Below are 20,276 nucleotides of genomic sequence, written 5' to 3'. Positions count from 1 at the left end.
TGCTAATGCGTGTCCACTTGCATGCCATCAAAATCTGAAGCATGCCCCCACCTCTCCGAGGCTTTGTTCTTGTTGTTCTCTCTCGTTCTATATGGTTCTGGGCTTTGGATCTATTTCTTTTGCTCTCTTTCTCTCTATTGGTCAGGGTTCTCCATCAATCCTCTTGCTGTCTTAAACGTGTTGGTAAATCTGCCATGCGAAGTTGTTTTCTAAATGAACTAAGTATGATTATAGAGCACTTTACAGTGTTTGTTTTATACTTTCTGGTCTTAGTTGGCGGTGGTTGTCAACAGCTATATGTGTATATATATATGCTTTCATATTAGACAAAATGAATAAACTGCCAATGACCTAAATATATAACTAAGAGATTTTAGCCTTATGACCACAGATACAAGGACATGATAATATGATATATACATGATATTTATATATATATATATATATATATATATATATATAATTATTTTATTAATTATATTCTCTGTTAGTTTATTTAATTTGGCAGTTATATAGATTCAGTTTGTGAAGAATTCAGCAAGAATGAATTGTGTATGCTGATAATGGCATGTGCATATTCATACGTTTTAGAGCTCAGTTCCCTAAAATAATGTAAATGAAGTAAAGGCACAAACACAGCCACAAAATTAGCGCTGAACACTTTTTGCACTGTGCAATTAGCATCTTGCAAGTCAGTTTTGAGTGCTGCTTTGTGTAGGCTACACTTCTGCAATCTGCAATATTAATAGCACTGAGCTTGACAGTGATTAGATGCAGGTTTTTGCACTGAAATATTGTGTGCAAAGTGTTCATGCTTCAGCTGATATTTTTCATGACATACCAGAGTTTGTTTTATAGAAGCCATAGATAAATTGATCTAACTGAAGAGACATCCTCAATTTTATTTGTGGTTACTGTGGTCATAAGGCTAAAACCTGTTGTTATATATTTAGGTCATTGGCAGTTTATTATGGATATTGACTGTGAACATTCACTTTGTCTAATATGAAAGCATATTTCCCTCTTTTCAGTAAAGCATTTAGCTCTGTTGGATGAAGAGTGATTGTGGGCCAATTTCACTGAGTGCTCTTCAGAATGCATGACAGGTATCTGATGGAGATTGTGACAAAGATTGAACTAGCAGCTCAATATTTTATGTTTTTAGGTTGTTTATCTGCATGGTGATTTGTGTGTGTGTTTGCACGAGGGAGAGAGAAATGCCAGAGTTTTTTCTTCCCAGGATCTGGGTTCTGACCTCTGGAAAGTACCTCAGTCCTGCGATAACATCTGCTTCTGTTCGGAGACGCTAGCATTAATGCTACGGCTAACTCCTCAGGTATCTTAGGTCCATCTCATTGGCTCTTTATTAAACCCTGAGCATTGGCACCACGAAAATCATCTCCAGCAACAACAACAACAGCAAAATAAAAGTCAGTTCTTGGATGCCATCCACTGTCCAGTCTATCTGAATAACCTTTAGATGAATTAAATGATGAATGTGAGGCCCCCTTCAGAGCGCATCTTCAAAGCCCAGCTAATAGTTGCACGCTGCTGGAATCCAGGCCATCGGATTGATCAGGCCTATCTCAAAGGGCAATTAAAGAGGGATAAAATGCCTCAGGCCGAAAAATGGTCTGGAGGAATAAAAAACACACAAAGCATTTAGGTTCCTTTAGTTCAGACCAGCTCAGAATACTGAACGTTTAGGGATGGACATACAGTAACAGCCATTATTTATCAAATATAGTTTATTTTTATCTGTATTTTGGTGTTTACTTGTTACTCTTTCCATATTTGCCTATTGCTCAATGCCAGAAAATCAATTGCGATGCACATTTAATGTGGTTTTAACTCAGTTTGGCCCATTTATTCTCTTTTTGAAGCGAGCTAATGGTAATGATGCTTATGTTGAAGCCAACAAATCAATATCAACAAGTAATGAGGCATGACATTGCAGAAATTTGATTGACTTGAGCTTATCCCTTGGCGTTTCTTCACTGAGATTGTGTCTCCAGGACAAATACACTCTCTCAGCCTCTAAGTTTTTTTTTTTTTTTTTTTAATGCCCTGGGGTGGAGGATTAACTCCATTCGTTTTAGATCTTCTGAACTTCTCTGTGCTGACCTCAAAGCATCGGAATCCCAAATGAAGCAAAGGGTTACTCTCAACTACAGTAACACCAGAGAGCAGGGGCGTTGACAAGGGTATGCATGATGAGATTGGTGGTCAACTGGTCATGAACCCTGCCCTACACATGCGAGTTGTTTTTACACATTTAAAAAAAATGTTTACTGATAAAAAGATAATATAATAATAATAATAATAATACTATTTGCATTAATAGCTTGAAATGATGCACTTAAAATTAGGGGTGTAACGGTACACATACATGACGGTTCGGTACGTGTATCGGTATTGAAGTCACGGTTTGGTACGGGTTCGATACAGCAGGAGGGAGAAAACTCAAAATGGCTTTTTTCAAAAAAAAAAAAAAAAATGTTTTACACACAAATGTGTATATGTGTTTAAATACATTATATTATAATAAAATTTGTCTAAAGGATAAAAAAAATGGGGAGCCCTTAATTACATATTTCTATAATATTAAAGGTTACAATTAGAAGCCCAAATTATTAAATTTAGTTGCTTTTTATTTTTAGATATAATAATCAACACTACAAATATATATATATATATATACTGTAAATTGCACATAAGGCATGTTTTGCATTAACTTCTAAATCGAATAATAAAGTACATTTTCTACTCCAATCATTTTTGAAATATTAACATTTACACTGGGGCTGTCATAACTTGTTTTCATGACACATTTATTTAAACATACATTAAATAATCAAGACATTACTATCAAGTAAATATAATGATTAGGCTAATATAGTGCTTCTCTTTAGAGTTAATTTCTCTAGTGAACTAACATGCTTAAATGTAACTAACAGGTAAATGTAATGATACGTGAGATATTATTCCCAAGCTGTTTTATTGATATCTTTCCACAGTTGAAACAATGTTTGAGAAATGTAAACATATCAATTGATCTTCTCTTCTTCTTCTTCTGCGCTTTTTACTGGTAGCAAACAGCATTGCATTGGCGCACGCGCCCCCTTCTGGATTGGAGTGTGGATTGCCTGTGACTTAAAGCCACAATATGTAATTTTTTGCTTTAAAAATTGCAAAAATCACTATATCTATGTTATATATATTTTTTAGTTGTGTACTTACATTATCCCGACTGTTTCCAACAACTTTCAAACCAGGAGAAATTTGTAATTTAATTCGAGAAACGTCCCGTTTCTTTATTTCCGTTTTGTCGCCGTCAATGGCGTCATATCCGCGTTGTCCCTGGTTTCTGCTCGTACTGCCATGGCAACCAGAGCTATGAACCAGAGCCCTCTGATAGTAACCAAAGCGACTGACGGTAGTTCGCAATGTCTATTTGGACACTGTTGTTGTTTCGTTCAAACATTATGGACCATGGCAAGCAGACTTTGGATACAAAAGGAGAACTAAACCGAGAATCAATATCAGCGCGGTGTTTTCGAGATGCCTAGAGCTCCCATAGACAGTATATAAACGAGAGCTCCACGTCCGAGACTTCGACCGCTTCTACATGTACTTTATTAAACAGGTGAGCACATTTACATACAACTAATCAATGTTATATAGCTCAACATGATGAAATGTTAGAATATGATCTGTATGTTATTCTAATGTTGATCTAGCTTACTGCTAGTCTCATACAGACAAACTAACACATACATTTCAACACATTCAAATGCAGTTTAGTGTGATAATGTAATGTTAGACCAAGTGAAACAACGCTGCGTTACCTCACAAGTTTAATTTGTCTAATAAACTGACCTGTGACTGTGAGTAGTAATTCTGCTCTCGCGTGTAATGTAGTTCGGTAGAATGAAATGTCCATATTCCTTATGCGGGACTCGCGTCGCGTGTGGAGCTGATAGCTGTCTCTTAGCAATCCCGAACTGCTTCATATCACAGTCATGATAAAAGCATCGATGTATTCAGTCATCCATAAACATTATTAGATCCATAGATTAGATCGGTCGGCTTGACGTTGACGACAAGATCCATAATTCTCAGCAAATGTTGCGTCATCAAACTACGCCTTTGTTATTGTAAATAGGTTAGCGACCCCTAGTGGCGAAAAATTCCATACTGTACGTTTAATGTATTCGTCGTGCGACTGCATGTTCGGGAGGAATACATGTACCGTTACACCCCTGCTTATAATGTAACTGCATGACAGCTGGATTCATAAAGGTGTTTTTTGGGGGGGGGGGGGTTTGTTGTTTTTTGTTGTTTTTTAACAACACGCAATACACTACTGGGCATAAAAAGACCATAAAAACACATGCACACGATCATCGGATGTAAGATTTATTGACTGCGTCCTGGCAACTCGATATCTCTTGAGCACTGACATGGAAGGGCAATACCTAACAAGGCATCCAATACTGTAACATCCCTATCAGGTAGGCTACTGTATTTGTCCCATGTTCATCGTCATTCCATCTCTGTTGTGCTGTAATCTCTCTCAGAACAGTCCTGAAAAGCATCTCTGCTCTATGCATTTAATGATTGACGTCTGGAATTGCCCCTTGGCGGCTGCTCCTACATAAGCACTGTTAAATTTTTGATGGACATGAATTTGGTGGTATCTAAGGGAAGAAATCCTCAAAAAGACAGCAGATGCGCCAAGCGTCTGAATGAGACACAAAGACGGCCCGCGAGAAGCTGGAGACACGCCACACAGCAGAGCTTTTAATTTCTGCTAATTCACCTTGGCGCCGTCCCAGGCATGGTGATTAAAATAGAGCCCATGTGCTGGAATGGCTCTATAATATACATTTTCACATTTGATTATACAAGCAATTATGTTGCACTTAATGAAATTTCAAATGTGCTCAGGAGGCTGTCGGCAGAACGGTCCACATGTGCAACGTGCAAATGCAGCCCACCCTACCTGACCTCCTTCAGCTCCACATCACTTCCTGGTTTGTTGTGGAATCCTTTGCTTTTAAAGGAATAGTTTACCCAAAATAGCTCACCCTCGTGTCGTTCAAAACCCATATGCATGCATTTAATGAGGGCAGTAATTATTTTCTAATTTCTTTATTTGAGCAAGGATGATCAAAAGTGACAGCAAATACATTTCTAATGTTGTGAAAGATTTCTTTTCGAAATAAATGCTGTTCTTTTGAAATTTCTATTCATTAAACAATCCTGAAAAAAGCGAAGAAAAAAAAATTGTTGCGTTTAATATTTTTAACACGTTATAAGAGTTTTCCTGATTTACAACAAGATGTACATTTTCATGGGTTTAAACAAAATATTTTTTTATTTGCTTTAAATATTTTTAACCCTTTAAACAGTAAATATTAATAAAAGTTAGAAATGAACATGCTATTTTTTACATCCCTTTGACATCCAAGAGTTTTAAAAAGTGATTTTTCAATATTGGGAACAACAGGATCTGCATTTTCATGGGTTTAGACAAATATTTGTTATAAGAGAATAACTTGAAATAAAATTTACTTGATTTTCAAAAGTCATATTCTTCTTCTTCTTATTATTATTAACAACATTTATCACTAAAAACACTTTTTGTTCTGTTCTTCACAAAGTTGCTGTATAACTTCAGAAGTATGACATAGAATGTCATATGGACTTTTTGTAGTATTTTAAAAGTTTTATTGAAAATTAAAAGTATAAAAAAGTATATCAACATGAAATTGAGTAAATCATTAATAATTGTTTTTTGTTGGTCTATGCTTTAAAGTTTTTTCTCTGTGAACCGATTAAGTGCTTCATTGTGCTTGTGACATTTTTAGGCAATTAAATGCTAACATTTGAAGCAACTAACAAAGAAATTGGTCTCTCCGTAGTGATTCTTCCCTCTATTTTAAGAGATTCTTGGGAGAGTCCAACTTTACGGTTAATAAATTATGCTCCTCCCATCGTTGACGCTTCAGATTTGGACCGTAACCGTGTCAAACGTCTGTTATTCCTCCAGGCTGTTGGTGAGTTTACAACACCCTGATAAACTGTAGCAGCTCCGATATGAATATACCCCCAAAAAACATGAGCTGCTGAAGCCCTGTGAGACGGCGGAGGTGGCATTATGACTTAGGGAGGCTGTCGGCTCTTGCAGCACAGAAGTGTTGTTGATGAGGAATGGCTTTATAGTCCATCTTTCTGATCGTACCATATGTGTGTAAACATAAACAGTCTGGCCAGTGTCGTAGCGAGTGGCCTAATTACATACTATCAGTGTTATTTATTTCCTAAAGGTGCTGTTAGAGAGCTCTCTCTCTCTCTCTCTCTCTCTCTCTCTCTCTCTCTCTCTCTCGCTCGCTGTCCACCTCTGAAAAACACGCTCGCCTTTAATCTGTCATACTATTTCAACCAAGTGTGAATATTTCCACTTATTATAATGCAGTTAATGTCATGTATGATTTCTCAAAATGATTTTCTTCTCAAATATTTTAAAAAGTCCAAAGTCACTGGCGCGAGTTATAACGCTAGCATTCCCAAATGATTTGATGGCTAATAGATGCAAACTAATTTGACCTTCAATTATCATTTATTTTACACCAGCTGCATTTTACACTCTGTGGAAAGAAATGTTATTATTACTTGTTTTGTGAAACTGAAGGATAAAGCATGAAGGCATGACCCCAGAGAAAAGATTTAAATTTTACACTGCTGGAGCGGAGTCCTCCTCGCGGCTCAGTTTGTTGACAGCGGAGAAGTCTTTCAGAGCGTATTTTCGACAGTTCTTTAATGTTCCTTTTCCTAAGAACTGGACTGTATCAGTTCTGCCAGATGTAAGCTCACAAGCTTTGTGATCTATTGAAATAGAACTTTCAACTAACCAGAACCAGGAAAAACTCATTTTTAAGGGGTTCCCTGTCGATAACATCAAAGGCTGCCTTTTTTTTTCTTGCGCTTTTCGTTGTGCCAATGCTCTAAATTGGATTTGTGAATGCGTGGCCTCTCTTATCTCAACTATTCATGTTTTGTGTGTGTGTGTGTGTGTGAGCAGACTATTATTGTTTCATTTCCATTTTTTTATTATGTTCCGAATTCAAATTTTGTTTGCTGTTGTGGAGAGTCTTTCCTAAATCAGCCAGCGCATATGCAGGTTGAAAAGCAGTTGGTATGTTGTCTAAAAGTGAAAAATTCCCAGTTTCTCCAGTGTGTGTCTTTTTAAGTAGGACAGTGAAATTGATGGCCCAGTGCTGCTAGGTGACCTACATACACTGGCGTGGACAAAATAGACTCCTGAACACACATACACACACAAAGCAGGGGAAGCAGAAGTCAGCAGAGCCTCACTGAACTCACATCCTCACAGATGTTCACATTGACACACATATGCAAATAAGGAGAAATATTGTGAATATGATGTCCTGTACCATCATAATACAACCTGGAACCATGTGCGAATTGCTATTCTAATATAACCGTGATAGTAAAGTAGAGATGGGTCACAAGGGTTGACTAAGTGTCTGCTGGCCGTCTAGCAGACAACTAATTACGACACATTCCTAGTGTGCATATATAATATTATATACCAAATCTATCGAGATAAACAACCAACATTAGTAGGGTTATTTATTTTTTTTGTTTGTGTCAAGGTGCCATTTTGTTTCAGGGACAATTTAACCATCAACAGCATATCTCTTTAGAGCAGTCAACAACCTTTATTGCTCATCAGCTTCACTCCGTTCTCTCTTTCACCTTCACTCCTGTATCTCTTCTCTCCATGTAATATCCTGATGCAGCGTTCACTCAGGTGCCCGGCTCAAGGACAATGACTTTTAGCGCCATGATTCTAAATACCCAATAGAGGAGTGCGGTAATGAGATCCATCGGTTTAATTGTTACGGAGTTGGTGCTTGTTTGGGAGAGAGTTTGGAACGGCTAATTAGTCAAAATGATTGAGATCCGGAGGCCCGTGTGAGCGAGGAGATAGATAAGGTGAAATGTGCCGAATGCATTATTCAACGGCAGATAGAGGAAGAGCTCTTTCTCGCTCACTCTATTGAGAAAGACAGACTCCTACACATCCACGTCCTAACCTTTGACCTCTCACACCTGAGAACAGACACGTGTATTCTTTTGTTTCGTATCAATCCTGATTTAAACCATCGGATTAACGATGTTACCGAATCTCTGTGGCTCACACGATAACCCAGAGAGAAACCTCAATAGCGTTCAATACCGACATAAAGACCACCTGTTGTAGAGAGTATAATTAGGCACCCTGATGCAATCGTTTTCCGGTGAGATGGATCAATTTTATTTCACTCTGAAGGGTGAACACCGGGGCCCGGCTCCGGCTCCCGCCACTGGCATTTGCACTAGTGAACACCGTACTATCAAATATGTTTTTTTTTATGTTTATTTTTTTTTATAAATCTCTCTCTCCTTAATTCGTCATGCCAATTGCTTCCTTTGAGAAATTCCTATCATGGCCCTCGCCTTGATGTGTCTGCTGTAATTAAGGCTCAAATTGTTTTGATGCAAGTGTAATCACATTAGCCTGTTTGCAGGGGAGAGGGGTGAAATTGGACTTGTTGCTCCAGCGCCTGTGAAAAAGGCAGCAGACTGCGTGGAGTTTATGGATTATGAAAGAAAGAACTGTCAGAAAGCATCGAGCTCAAAGCGGCGTCCCATATGGCTCTTCATTACCGGCCCTGTCAGAGCCAGTCGAACCGCCACAAACACAATGAAAGCCTAATTCGCATAGTTAAAGATGAGAATGGGATAAATGTTAGGGGATGATTGCGAAAAGATGGCTCAATTATTTGTGAGGGAATAGAATTTTTGGTTTTGTTTTTAGAGATATTTGTTTGTTTCGTTGTTTTTTTACTCCCCCTGTTTTGTTATGCCATTTGGCGTGTTGACAATCAATGCAACTAGCACTGAAATTACAGTTGGCTTCATTTATATTAGTCACAGAAAAATGTATCAAAGATAGCAATATGTTGAATTGTAATGACTCAGATAATCATGCAGAGTCGAGTGAAAGACCAGATGGTGCGCGATATGTAGGAGGTCTTTGGAGTTCAGAGAGATTTTTCAAGTAATATTCACAATAAATTATAACATTGTTAAAATCTTACATCCTCTAATCCTTCCTTTGCTTGTAATTGTAAAGAAGCGACTGTACGAGGTATGTACTTTTTTTTTTTTTTTTACCTATCCTTTTATTTACCTTTTGATCTTATCTGTAGACATTTATTATGATGTTTTCATCTTCAATTACATAGAGAGCAGAGCAGCTTTTATTAAGTTGATAAAGCTGAATCAGCTGTTTAACCCTCGTCTCTCTATCTATCTGTCTGTCTGTCTATCTATCTACCTATCTACCTGTCTGTCTGTCTGTCTATCTATCTACCTGTCTGTCTGTCTGTCTGTCTGTCTATCTATCTACCTGTCTGTCTGTCTATCTATCTACCTGTCTGTCTGTCTATCTATCTATCTACCTATCTATCTGTCTGTCTGTCTATCTATCTACCTATATACCTGTCTGTCTGTCTGTCTATCTATCTACCTATCTACCTGTCTGTCTGTCTATCTATCTACCTATCTACCTGTCTGTCTGTCTGTCTATCTACCTGTTTGTCTGTCTGTCTGTCTATCTACCTGTCTGTCTGTCTATCTATCTACCTGTCTGTCTGTCTGTCTGTCTATCTACCTGTCTGTCTGTCTGTCTGTCTATCTACCTGTTTGTCTATCTATCTACCTATCTACCTGTTTGTCTGTCTATCTACCTACCTGTCTGTCTGTCTGTCTGTCTGTCTGTCTGTCTATCTATCTACCTATCTACCTGTCTGTCTGTCTATCTATCTACCTGTCTGTCTGTCTGTCTGTCTATCTATCTACCTATCTACCTGTTTGTCTGTCTGTCTATCTATCTACCTATCTACCTGTCTGTCTGTCTATCTATCTACCTGTCTGTCTGTCTGTCTGTCTGTCTATCTACCTACCTACCTGTCTGTCTGTCTGTCTGTCTGTCTATCTATCTATCTACCTGTCTGTCTGTCTGTCTATCTATCTACCTGTCTGTCTGTCTGACTATCTATCTACCTATCTACCTGTCTGTCTGTCTGTCTGTCTATCTATCTACCTGTCTGTCTGTCTATCTATCTACCTATCTGTCTGTCTATCTACCTGTCTGTCTGTCAGACAAGTTTTCAGTCTTTACCTACAAAATATTTTGGTTATGATACATTTGCTCAGATGAAGGACTGCTGATTATCAGTGCTTCTTTAGAAGATACAGGGGTCATAAAGGTACTCACACATGAAAAGTTTAGTTCTAACTTGGGATGATTTGGTAGGTTATCGTTTACTTTCAACTTGTGATATGATTTTACTCCATTGATTTAATAGAAATAATTGAATAAAAGGTTTGGCATGATGAGAAAGTCTGTATCTCTCCCTCTATCTGAGCTGTGCTCCACAATTCGTGCAGATGTACCCTGCTGACTGTGCACATATCGCACCTCTCCGTTCATCCGTCTTCTGTAATGAGGGAGGAAGGACTCAGATCATTAGCCATTAGGGAGGAATGGCTGCTTCTGAAGTGGCTGGTATTTTAGTTAGGTGGCTTTTGGAGGGCCTAATGTTGACATTAATCTTCAGTGCCACTTGCGAGGGTACGGCAGTGACCTTAATGGGTTTTTTTTCTCCCCCCAAAGATAGGGCACCCCATCATAAGATCACTCCCCAGATCTTTCACACACTTTTCCTAGATGTGATTGCAAACACTTCTTGTACATCTGTGTTTTCCAACCGTTTTGTCTATATGTACTCAACAGCCCCATCAGGAAGGCTCAAGTACTTCACTGACACCAAACCAGTAATGTGTTCCTTTATTTTGAACAGCATATCTATTGTTTTATCATTTAAAACCTAACATACACATTTTTTGTCAAATGTTTTTCTCCGAAAATTCGCGCCAAAGCGCCGAAACAAATCTAACAAAGCAAAATCTAAATCTTTGCACTTTGAACCTGCTCAAGTCCCCCCCCCCCGACGTACACCTAGCCCTGAATCACTGTTATAGAGTACAAATTAAACGCTGCCGTGTTTATTTACTCGTGCTAATAGAACTTGTTCCTTAACATGCCAATGACAGGTGCATTAATTTGCCCCGCTAGTTTTTTAGCATTGCAGCTTAGTTTATCTCCACACCCTTGAGATCTATTTACCACTGCTGGAGTAAAAGATTAATAAAGTGTTAGTGATGGTGCTTGGCTTCAAGAAGTTTTTGTTTTATACACTTCTCTCCCCTCCCACCCCAAATTCTTTTTTAGGTCCTCCCTTCGGTTTCTCCAAGAGCAATACCTCTCTCCCAAGTCATTATAATGTAGTGGGGTGCTGGAGCCACAATCGATTACGCTGTCTAGTCTCATTTAGTTTACAAGAGTTCCAAGTTCCAGAGAGCTTACCGAGAGGCTACTTTTCTCCCTGCCCGTCTTCTTTTTGATTAAGCGGATGTGTAAATAAGGCCGCAAACTCCCATCGATGCATGCCAATCTATTTATTGACTCCTAAGGATCATTCTCTCCACTCCCCATGGGTGTCTTCAGGCCGAAAGAATTGAGCTCCTCCCAGCACATGTGAGCGCCGGAGACAGCCAACTGTCTGCCGGGAGAAAAAATGAAACTCATTGACAGATGTTCTTGTGGTGCTTTCTGCTCTCATTATTAATAGATGAGAAAAGGGCCCCATTTATCAGAGTGGAGAGAAATTAATTGACACTGGCTTTGATTTTATTGCTGTAACTTGTTGTCTGGATGCATCACAATTGTTTTTCCTTTTTCGCTTCCAGGGCAAAGTGTTTGATAGCACAGGCACCCCCATAAAAAGCTTTTTTCGTGCACTCTCTCCCAGACACGAACAAAGAGACATATGTTTGCCGACTCACACACGCAGACATAAGATAACTTATGTAGCGGATTGTTGCCCTGTCACTTCCCCACTGTGGGCAGCCACCCACCGGCTACAGACCGAGGTGCTGATGTCACTGGCCTGGTCTTTATGCCTCAGAATCAGCAAACAGTGTTTAAAAAGCAGCTTAGCATTTATTACAGGGTGAGGTGCAGAAAGCATGATGTCCAGCTGTGTCATTTTGTGTCAAGTTTCCTCTCTTTCCTGTGAGGGACCTACATGTAGCTGAAACTGATTTTATTTTGGGCCTTTTATTTTGACTTTTTATTTATTTTTATTTTTATTGGTAACATTGTCAGTGTGTGTAGATGGCACTGAAAAGAATCCATTTGAGCCTGTTTTTCAGCCTCAGTAATGATTGATTTTAAATTAATCTGTATAATAATGACCAGTAACATTTATATTGTGGCCATTCTAATTATATTAAATTGAATGAGATGTAGTATTACATGTTTTTAAAGGAACACATTTCTGGTTTGGTGTCGACTGTGGGTTACCTAAGACTAAAACTAAACCAATACAGGGTTTCCATGATCATGAAAGACCTTGAAATGTCAGAAAATTTGAAAAGTGTCATTTTTCAGGCCTGGTAAAGTTATTGACATTTATAAAACTTTAAATTCATGGATATTTCTGTAGTAAATATAAATGTTTCTCAGCTCTAAAATATTTTTTTTCGCCTGGAGATTTCACTCGCAAATAGCAAAAACTCAAAATAACTGGACATTTTATTGGTAAACATTTTTTGGGGGGAAAAATCTGGAAATTATACAGAACGGAATGGATCCGGAATGGAATTTGCATCCGTGTAAGTGGAACAGTTCAATACAGTGCAAATGAAGGATTTGAGGTTCCAAACTTTTGTTGAACACAGGACTTTTTGTCAAGCATTCCTTGCTTGTTTTAGCATTCCCCCTCCTGAGCTCATCTTGTGGTCATATATTATTCAGCATCTGATCTCGCATACCATTGTATGAATCACAGATTCATGTGATCCTCCATCCGCGCCATTTTGCGTGCGCGCGCTTGTGAGCGTGTCCATGCATTCATGAGATGTTCCATAGGCATGCCATTTCCCCCCGCCGTTTAATATGCAACACACAATCTATTTACCATCTCTGGTCTCTGGAAAGGATACGAGGTGGCCGTAATAATATCTGATTCGGTTGTGTACCTCTTCCCTTTAAATACATCGAACTGCTCCAGGCACCCTCAGCTTTTTAAGCAAAGGTCAGAGGAAGGCTCATTGATTTAGCATTTTAATTTTATTTGTGCTGGGCTCCGAGGGGGACTGGCATTCAGCGTGGCGTGGCTCTTTGTTTTGTAAGAGGCTGTGAATGTCTGGGTGTCTGTTGAGACCCAGCCTGCTTCGCTCTGGCTAATAAGTGTGAGATGGCAGCCAGACGCCTCCGTAATAGCCACTAACACTTATTATCCTCCCCGAGATTGGAAATCCATGTGTTGTCATTGAGGGATCTCAAGACAAGTTAAGCGGAAAAAAAAAAAATCGGGTTTTTTTTCTCCTCAAGCGTACCGCTTCAAAACAGATGTGCGTGTCGTGTTGTAGGAGCGTTGCGTTGGTGTAGGTGGGCTGTAAGGCAGAAGTGGTTTCCAATGTAAGGAAATGGCCTGTTCAGAGTGGTTAAGTCACTAACTGAGCGAGATAATGCCTCGGGGTGTTTGAGGCGGAAAAATGCGACGTCTCCTCCGCCAGAGCCGAGGCAGCTGTTGTTTTGCATTGTTCCCGTCCTCTCCTTCGCTTGACTTTGCAGGGGATGTGGAGAAGGGCCCACGATATTGGCACTCTTTCATTAAGAGATCCTGTTAGCGGCGCTGGTCTTGTCATTAGGAGCACTGAAGGTTTTTGATTTGCTGCCATTTCCAATGCCCGGTCGAGAGCTCACCCTGCCGATAGCGCCCTGAACTCTGACAAAGACAGCCTGAGGGATCGTTACCTGATCTTTTCTGCTATACTTGATGCATTTAGAGATTAGTTTTGGTTCTTTGCTGATCTGAAAACTCTGAAAAGTCACAAAGTTTCACAAAAATGAAGCAATTAAGCCCTCGTCTAGTGATCCCAATGCTCCAAATAGTAATTCAATATCTAATATTGTCTTTATTTGTATGTTTGTTTGAGAGGTGTACCTTCCTAAATCTTTCCTTTGTTTTAATATTGGTATCGTTGTAAAGCGCAGAATTCCAACTTTGTGAATATTCATAGCGAATTCTTGATGGCATGAGTCTGACTCAACCTCATGCTGATGTAAACTAAGGCTACGTCTACATTAATCCGGAAACATACAACGGCGTTTTCAAATGTATCCACTTTGGAGTGCGTTTTCAAAAAAGCTTCGTTTTCATTAATAAAAACGCCGTCTCAGTGTGCACGGAAGGCCAAAACGGAGAGAAAAATATAAGTTTTCAAACGGAAACGTATTAGTGTGGACATGGCCTAAATGATCTTACTCGCGCTGACTGACAGAGCTGAAGCGTGCGCACAAAGACGCCTCAGACAGCGCGCAATCCCGATATACACACATACACAGAATTACAGTATTTCAAAATATCTGTCTTGGGGAGTATTCACGCAAACAGTATCTGTCTTAAGTGAATGTTTGGTTAATTGTTGGGGAAAAACATCTGATATGTAACATTATATTAGATCCATGGATTACAGTAGGTCTTAATATATTGGCTGTCTGTCTCGTTAATGTAAATCAAACAATTGTGGTATCATGGAAATAACAGTTGAATATTTATTTTTCTATAGGTATGGGTTTTGACTTGATTTGTGCCAAATTTGGTGTTATTACCATGGATTTTAAGGTATGGATGCTTGGTGATTTTGTTTTGAAACCTTCAGAAAACTTTTAATTCGACTTTTCTTAAAATTGACTTTCGAACAGGTGTAGCTCAGTCATTTTTTGTCTAATAACTCATTTTTGAAAATTTGCTCATTGTGACTTATTTTGCCAGCACGGGTCACATATTGAGAAGATCAGAGATGGTTCTAACTCTTTCATCTGTTGTAATTTGTGATATAATTTTAAATATATAATATGAATTTTAATATATTCAAATTCCAATGAACCCCATTTCATTTCAGTAAAAATAATTAAGAAATGGGAATTTTCTTTAAAATAGGAAATTGTTTTTGCTAAGTTCCATAACCTTTGTGGGTCCAGTAGAAATAAATGGTGAACGTATAGTGTTACAACTGCAGACGTTCTGCAGACATTATACCAAATTATATAAAAAAGAAACCTGCTGATTCAGACGGAACCAGTCCTGTCGTTTAACATTAACCTGCTATTATAACTAGATTTTTTCTGTAAGTTCCTTTAAATATATTCCTAGTCTCACCTCTATGTATTTGTACACTTTTGGGCACTGTGAATTATGGGATTGATAGTAGATCTGTCAATTGGCAAGGGAATGTCAGTTTCAGATGCTTCCTGCTGGGGTGCAGGTACTGTAACCCCCGCCCCCTCCCCTCCGCAGCCGACGGCCTCCCCGAACCACCCAATGCGTGCCAGCTCCCTCCCGGCTGCTGAGAAATTGCTCCTGACAGCTGATTTGTTGGTTGTCAGAACTGGTCGCTGTGCGGCTGATAAGGGCGCAGAGGCCCGAGATGGAAAACTAACTGCCTCTCATGATTTCAAAGGCAGCCCCATCAGCCTGGGGCCTGCAGACACATGTAAATGTCTCTGGGCTGAAATCACCAGGGATGTTTCTTCCATGTGCATTGGTGCTCTTTAAAGAGTTAGTCTGTGCTTTGCATGCAGCGTCTGGCCACCAAAGAAAGCACTGCAAATGTCACATCTATCTATCTATCTATCTATCTATCTATCTATCTATCTATCTATCTATCTATCTCTCTCTATCTCGTTAGTTTATCTACCGTATCTATTTTTCTATCTTATGCAGTTCTGTATCGTGTTTAACAACAATTCAAATTAGTTTATGAATGCCACTCAAACAGTGACATCTTTTTGGGCCTTGTTGTGGGCCTGCTTGCCAGTATTTAATGACATGAATTAAGTCAAATTAAGTGAAGAAAAAAAGGAACTTTTTTACACTGCAACCACCTACATTTATTCACCCCCCTAGATCCTTGCTAGGAAAGGTGGAGCAAACTAGACAGGGCAACGGAGCAATGGGAGGACCTGGTCCAGCCTGCATCGAATCATCAGGTCTGATCAGTCACAGGAAGCTCTAATAGGCTTGTACAGGAAGCCATTGCGAGAGAAGAGGTCACTGGGTAATTGGCTGTGAATCTTGTTCCAGCATCCTCCCATGGGGCGGCTGCTTCAATAACTCACTTCCTGTCAATGATGTCAACCCTCGAGGCCGCCTAAGCCCGGGCTGAAGGGTCGATGAGGGGGTACTGGCCGCCATCCAACTTTGAAGAATATGACAATGCGGCAATGACCGTAGATCACCCCTACAGCCTGTACATACAATAATTGCCCTTAATTACCTCATGCCCCAATACAAAGCCCTCATGCGGCTGTAGCGTAGCTAATATTCCATCAGTCAGCACAGCTACGGCGTTCTGTCGATTTTAAACGGCACGCAATCCACCTCTGTGCTTACCCCAGCAGGGCGAGGAGTGGATTCTACTGTCATGGAGTCAGGGAGCAGATAATTCAGCTGGTGTTTTCTTCCCCAAACAAAACAAACTGTACGTATAATAACCGAGAGGTCACGCAGCGCTGGACCAGAGGCCACTGGCTTGTTTATCCCATGCCCTCTTATCATCCCTCCCGCCTCTTCATCTGCTCTTATCACGGCCGGTGTTGAGAGGGGCTCCACGGCTTCCTGTTTTGGGTTTGCTGTCAACCCCTTTGACCTGTTGACCCCGGGACTTATCTCTCACTTTCTTAAAAGCCAAACGCCTTGTCTAAAAGCAGCAGGGCAAGTGCTCTATCTTGGCTCTTCTTGTTGCTGTTACTTGAAGGCTTGTAGTGCACAGCACACTTAAGTGTGAGAGTGTGTTTGTGTGAAGAGGCGTAGCCCCCACAACATCAAAATATTTGTCATAATTATTATGACATTTACAATATTATTTTCTATAGATATTATTTTCTCCCTAACAATTATTTATTTATTTTTTAATGAAGAAAGAAAGTCTCTGCCATCTGGTTGCAATTTTCATATCCCAAGCTATTCAAAATTACATAAAGAATGTGATTCATACATAGAATGACTTTCATACACATTTTGAGCATCTCTTAATTTCTGTATTAAATGTTGATCAGGTCGAGTTTGAGACTCTATCTCAATGGGTTTGAGCATTTTTGTGTTGTTGTTGTTGTTGGTGGTGCTAATCACAGGATGTTCCCCATTCCTTATGGATTGTGTGGCTCTGTTGTGCTTTGTGAGGTGAAAATGGATCCTCAGTAGATGCACTCACTTAGGAATGAGGAAAAATAGTGTGTCACGTATTGAAAAACTCGCAAAGAAACATCAAATATTTGGTAATGGAATTCACATGCCGGCTGGCTCTACAAATCCCATTAAAACAGCTTTGAGCTTCCTCCATCTCTGAGGAGCAGACTCAGAGCTATTTTAATAGTGCCCAGGACTTCATCATTTTAACAGCAAAAGAGATCCTGCTCTGTACTAGATACATAATTTGCATGGCATTAGGACCAGATAAAACGAAGATTGCTGCACGATTCAATGGCTCATTTATGCCTGCTCCATACGATAATAGCAATCAACAGATATTTGTTGCTTTTTTCCTGTTCATTTAACTGCTTCTGTGTTGGTTCACTTCAATCATGAGCTGTTTTTTTTCCCCTCCTTCCTTTCTTCCCCTGTTTTCTCTCTTCCCCTTCTCCCATCCTCTCCTTCTTCACAGGATTCGGCTTTGTTACTTTCGAGAACGAGGATGTGGTGGAAAAGGTCTGCGAGATTCATTTTCACGAAATCAATAATAAAATGGTGAGTTGGTTTCACCTCTTTGCAATTTTTCAATTCGGGGGCCAGGATTAATATTTGATCCTGGAAGCAGAATGGGTGCTTATAATGGGCAGCGTACAGTAAGGGTGACAGGGCTGCTGGGTGCGTGCGCACATGGGTGGGGGGGTGTCATCCCTATCCCCGACCAGCCTGCTTTCAAGGGGATGAGAAGTCACTGGGGTGCACCAGCCACAAACCATGAAATTGTGTCTTGGATCCCTGTCTGCCAGGCTGGGAGTAAAGGCCTGTCTCTTTCCCACCGTCACAATTCCCTCAGCCAGGGAAGACTGGGAAAGGATCTGGCAGTCACTCTGGGGGCTTGTTAAAAGTGTGTGGTGCAAAAGATTGAAAGAAGATTTAAAAATCAAAGCCTGGGTGCTTCTTCCATGTTGGCACCTGATGCCCTGTCCCATGATTTTCTGTTTGCTGCTACGGTTCGTATTAGATTTCCCCGTGTCTTGCCAAGCTTTTGTGAATGAAAGACAGCAGAGGGACACGGTTCCTGACCTTGAGGCATCTGCAGGCGAGCCACAGATCCAGCTTGCAGTGCTCGCGACGAATCACCAAATGAGGACAAACCCCAGTGTCATTCTACAAGACAGCCAGTTAGCAGGATTTTTAATGAAGGTCAGCGCTGTCAGTAAAGTTCAATTACTTAAACTTACAAATCACAGAGAACCATGAGCCTCTTGGAGTTTTCCATGAGATCGAGCTGAGGACTGATTTGTGGCATTGATGACCAGTGTTGGGGAGTTAACCAGCTAAATTTAACTACATTGATTCTTTAGCATGATAGTAGCTTTTTTTATTCAGATGATTCATATGAAATTAACTGGTTCACTGATTCAGGTTCGTACACAGAAGTCCCTGCATTTTTGATATTTCATTTATTCAATATTGATTCTCGAATCAATTTGATTCTGATTCGAAAACCATTTGATTATGATTTATTTAGGTACATTTCAGTTGTGTTTCCCTTTTGCTTTTCTTGAAAGAAGGGTAGTGTTCAAAAACGATTAATTTAAAGAATAGACTCTTAAAGGGATAGTTCACTTTGAAATAAAATTTTGGTATGTTTTAGCTTACCTCAAGGGCATCCAAGATGTAGGTGTCTTTTTTTCCGCAGTAGTTTCAATTTTGATATTTTTAGGTCAAACCGTTCTTGTCTGTCAGTCATATAATGCAGGTCGATGGTCACTGTCTCAAAGAGCATGCACAGAGTCCAAATTAAACAATTCCCCATCGTAAGTACACATTGATGGCCTAAGACACGAAACGAGCGGTTTGTGTGAGAAAACGAACAGTATTTATATCGTTTTTACCTCTTGAACGCAGCTGCGTCCAAATGATCTGAGAGCGCGGGCGGGTATAGATATATACACTAGATGTCGCATTGGCTACGGTTTCGATGGGGAATTGTTTAATTTGGACGATGGGGAATTGTTTTAATTTGGACTCTGTGCATGCTCTTTGAGGTGGTGACCATCGACCTGCATTATATGACTGACAGACAAGAACGGTTTGACCTAAAAATATCAAAATTGAAACTACTGCAGAAAAAAAGACACCTACATCTTGGATGCCCTTGAGGTAAGCTAAAACATACCAACATTTTATTTCAAAGTGAACTATCCCTTTAAGACTCATTTGTTTTGGGGAACCAGGATACACTGGTTACGTTTTTGTTTTTAAATAGGGTGTTAATTGTACATGTTGATGCTCAAGTTTATTGGTGTGCCCCTGTTTGAGATTGTATTGCAAAATAGCTTGTCTACTGTTTAAACTTAGTTTAATTAGTTTCAAAGTAGCTTCTCAAACCCTGCTGATGACATAATGTATCCCAGTATTTTATTCTAAACATGACAACACAGTGTGACCAGCCTCTCCCCTGTCTCTTCATCGATTTTTATATGATTTTGCATCAAATGTTCTCATTATTCAACAAGCATCTAGAGAAAGCCTGAATTTCTTTTCTTTTTTTAACACGTTTCCCCCAGGGTCTCATAGCAGGAACCTCGCTGTTGATCGACTGGCTGGCTTAAATTGGGCCATTGGAGAATTACTTGCATAGCTAATATCAGTCACAAAGGTTTAAGAAAAAGATAAATGTGGCGAAGGGAAAACATTTACTTAAAATGACAGCTTTGTCATGGTCTCTCAGTTCAGATCATTTCTCAGATGATACGCTGGGAACGAAAGGCTTAAAAAACAAAACAAGAAAAAGGTCAAGGCATGTTGGGCAGAAACGCATCCTTCCTTTTGCTCTTCTTACTGATTTCAATTGCCATCATCAAGTTGCTT

General features: G+C 39.7%; 1 protein-coding gene and 1 long non-coding RNA gene across 13 annotated transcripts in view; one reads left to right on the top strand and one right to left on the bottom strand.

The window, feature by feature from the left end:
• The window catches only part of msi2b (musashi RNA-binding protein 2b), a 262,677-nt gene that overhangs the window by 173,995 nt on the left and 68,406 nt on the right, over nt 1–20,276 (top strand). For all 12 annotated transcript variants that reach the window (XR_014208650.1, XR_014208651.1, XR_014208652.1 and 9 more), the window contains exon 8: nt 17,875–17,957. Coding sequence is in view for 6 of the 12 variants with exons in the window: in XM_082179739.1 (XP_082035865.1) it covers nt 17,875–17,957 (83 nt within the window). In the remaining 6 variants the exon portion in view is untranslated. The remainder of the gene's footprint in view (nt 1–17,874; nt 17,958–20,276) is intronic.
• On the bottom strand, nt 2,482–5,541 carry LOC309506165. Its single transcript, XR_014208667.1, has 2 exons — nt 4,199–5,541; nt 2,482–3,146 (listed from the first exon to the last, which is right to left on the bottom strand). It is a non-coding gene; the product is annotated as an uncharacterized lncRNA (long non-coding RNA).

The sequence above is a fragment of the Leuciscus leuciscus genome (genome assembly GCF_965113295.1).
Source record: "Leuciscus leuciscus genome assembly, chromosome: 9".
Taxonomy (NCBI): Eukaryota; Metazoa; Chordata; class Actinopteri; order Cypriniformes; family Leuciscidae; genus Leuciscus; species Leuciscus leuciscus.
This window is presented reverse-complemented; position numbering and strand designations above follow the sequence as displayed.